At 56.1% G+C, this 2322-nt stretch overlaps 1 protein-coding gene across 1 annotated transcript; it reads left to right on the top strand.

Annotated features, from left to right (window-relative positions):
* Positions 1-285: 285 nt before the first annotated feature.
* Positions 286-1350, top strand: LOC115602892 (olfactory receptor 14C36-like). Its single transcript, XM_030474329.1, has one exon. The coding sequence runs from the start codon at positions 373-375 to the stop codon at positions 1348-1350; it is 978 nt and encodes a 325-aa protein (XP_030330189.1). The 5' UTR covers positions 286-372.
* Positions 1351-2322: the final 972 nt, after the last annotated feature.

The raw sequence follows: 2322 nt of genomic DNA, 5'->3' as shown, positions 1-2322 counted from the left end.
AGGGGAGATGCTGGGAACTGTCAAACCCCTGGAACTGGTCAAGTGCCATTCCCGTTCCTTAGCACTGGGAGTGCATCTGCTGACACCCTTCTGCATTAGCAGGAGCTCCACAGGACAAAGTTGAGCACCAGGACTGGTCCCTGCCTGTACCACCTCTGCAGAGTACGAGTGATGGATCAAGAGCCCATGGGCAGATGCTCTGCTCTTCACTGCACACACGGCCAGAACCAAACAGGGCTCAAGCCACGGAGCTGAAGGAATGTCTCATAGAAAACTACATCTGTGTCTAGGAGTGAGGGTCTGAGGGAAACAATTTTGAACAGTGTTCCCTCAGTTGTCACAGTCTTTTTTTTCTGTAAGTTAGGGCAGCAGATGTCCAACGGCAGCTCCATCACCCACTTCCTCCTCCTGCCATTCGCAGACACGCGGGAGCTGCAGCTCTGGCACTTCTGGCTCTTCCTGGGCATCTCCCTGGCTGTGCTCCTGGGCAACGGCCTCATCATCACCAGCACAGCCTGCGACCAGCACCTCCACACCCCCATGTACTTCTTCCTGCTCAACCTCTCCCTCCTGGATCTGGGCTGCATCTCCACCACTGTTCCCAAATCCATGGCCAGTTCCCTTTGGGACACCACAGCCATCTCCTTCACAGGATGTGTTGCACAGGTCTTCTTTGTAGTATTCTTTTTTACAGCAGAGTTTGCCCTTCTCACCATCATGTCCTATGACCGCTACGTGGCCATCTGCAAGCCCCTGCACTACGGGACCCTCCTGGGCAGCAGAGCTTGTGCCCACATGGCAGCAGCTGCCTGGGGCACTGGGTTTCTCAATGCTCTGCTGCACACAGCCAATACATTTTCACTACCCCTCTGCCGAGGCAATGCTGTGGAGCAGTTCTTCTGTGAAATCCCCCAGATCCTCAAGCTCTCCTGCTCAGGTGACTCCCTCAGGGAATTTGGGCTTCTTGTGGTTGGTGCCTGTTTCTTCTTTGGGTGTTCTGTTTTCATTGTGGGGTCCTATGCGCAGATCTTCAGGGCTGTGCTGAGGATCCCCCCTGAGCAGGGACGCCACAAAGCCTTTTCCACGTGCCTCCCTCACCTGACTGTGGTCTCTCTGTTTATCAGCACTGGCATCTTTGCCTACCTGAAGCCCCCCTCCATGTCCTCCCCATCCCTGGATCTGGTGGTGGCAGTGCTGTACTCGGTGGTGCCTCCAGCAGTGAACCCCCTCATCTACAGCCTGAAGAATCAGGAGCTCAGGGGTGCTGTGAGGAAGTTGGTGACTCGATGTCTTTCAGCAGCCATACACTGCCTGCTTTCCTCTGCAAAGGGCTCCCAGTGTAGGTCATGACAGGCCAAGTCTGTCTTTCCTGCTTTACATCAGTTTTCCTTTTTCCAATTTACGATGTTCTTGTCTTCACAGGAATGTCACTTTTCATTCCCTTCTACTTCAGTATCCACCCTGCTTCTCTGGCCCACAGACTTTGTGTCAGTGGGAGTTTCACACTGTATTTAAGCAAAATAAACGATCCTGCAGCAACTTCTTCTCTGTGCTGTGTCCTCACATGGCAGAAATGAAGGGGAATGAAATCAGCTTTCTGGCTGCTCCAGCTCTGGGATGGCTGCTCTGTGCCTGGAGAAGGAAGAACTCTGGAGGACCCCAAGCGCCGGGGCCGTTGTGCTGGTGTGGGGAGATGGGATGGCATGGGGGGGCTGCAGAGCTCTCAGGGTGTCCTGGGGAGGATTGCAGGGGACATAGGGTGCCTCTTTCCTTTCTTCCCTCCATGTTCACCCCTCTGTGGGGCTGGCTCCTCGCTGACCCCCAGGAGCTGCTGTGCCCTGCACAGGGGCTGAGGCTTTGTGCGACTGCCCAGAGCATCATGCTGTGTGCTCTGCTGTGGGGCCAGCCCTGACCGGGCTCTGCTGAGGGGACAGCATTGGCGCTGCAGAGTGGGCAGGGGAGGTGGGAGAGCTTGGAGAGAGCTGGGCTGGGCTGGGAAGTACCTGGCAGAGAACAACATCAGTGTCTGTGTCGTACTGCATAACCACGCAGGGTGAGGGCTCACACCAGGGCGTTGTGGTGCAGAGCCAGGGCTTGTGGAAGGGATCACAGACATGCAAGTGCAGGACAGAGGAGGCTGGTCTGTGCCCTTGGTGGCAGGAGCAGACCAGGGAGGTGGCCCAGGTCCGTTGTCACCACCCGGCCATTGGCCATTTCTCTCTGGCCACTTCCAGCCCTGACTGCTCACCCCAGTTTATGGGTGAGTTTTGCTGTGGCTCCATCTCCATGCTCCTGCTGGGCTCAGTGCCTGTATCAGGGCAA

The sequence above is a fragment of the Strigops habroptila genome, unplaced genomic scaffold, assembly GCF_004027225.2.
Source record: "Strigops habroptila isolate Jane unplaced genomic scaffold, bStrHab1.2.pri NW_022045583.1_ctg1, whole genome shotgun sequence".
Taxonomy (NCBI): domain Eukaryota; kingdom Metazoa; phylum Chordata; class Aves; order Psittaciformes; family Psittacidae; genus Strigops; species Strigops habroptila.
The sequence above is the reverse complement of the archived record's forward strand: the minus strand, read 5'-3'. Positions and strand labels throughout refer to the sequence as shown.

Coding starts and splice junctions, on each gene's coding strand:
- LOC115602892 (XM_030474329.1), top strand. CDS start 373: ATGTCCAACGGCAGCTCCATCACCCACTTCCTCCTCCTGCCATTCGCA.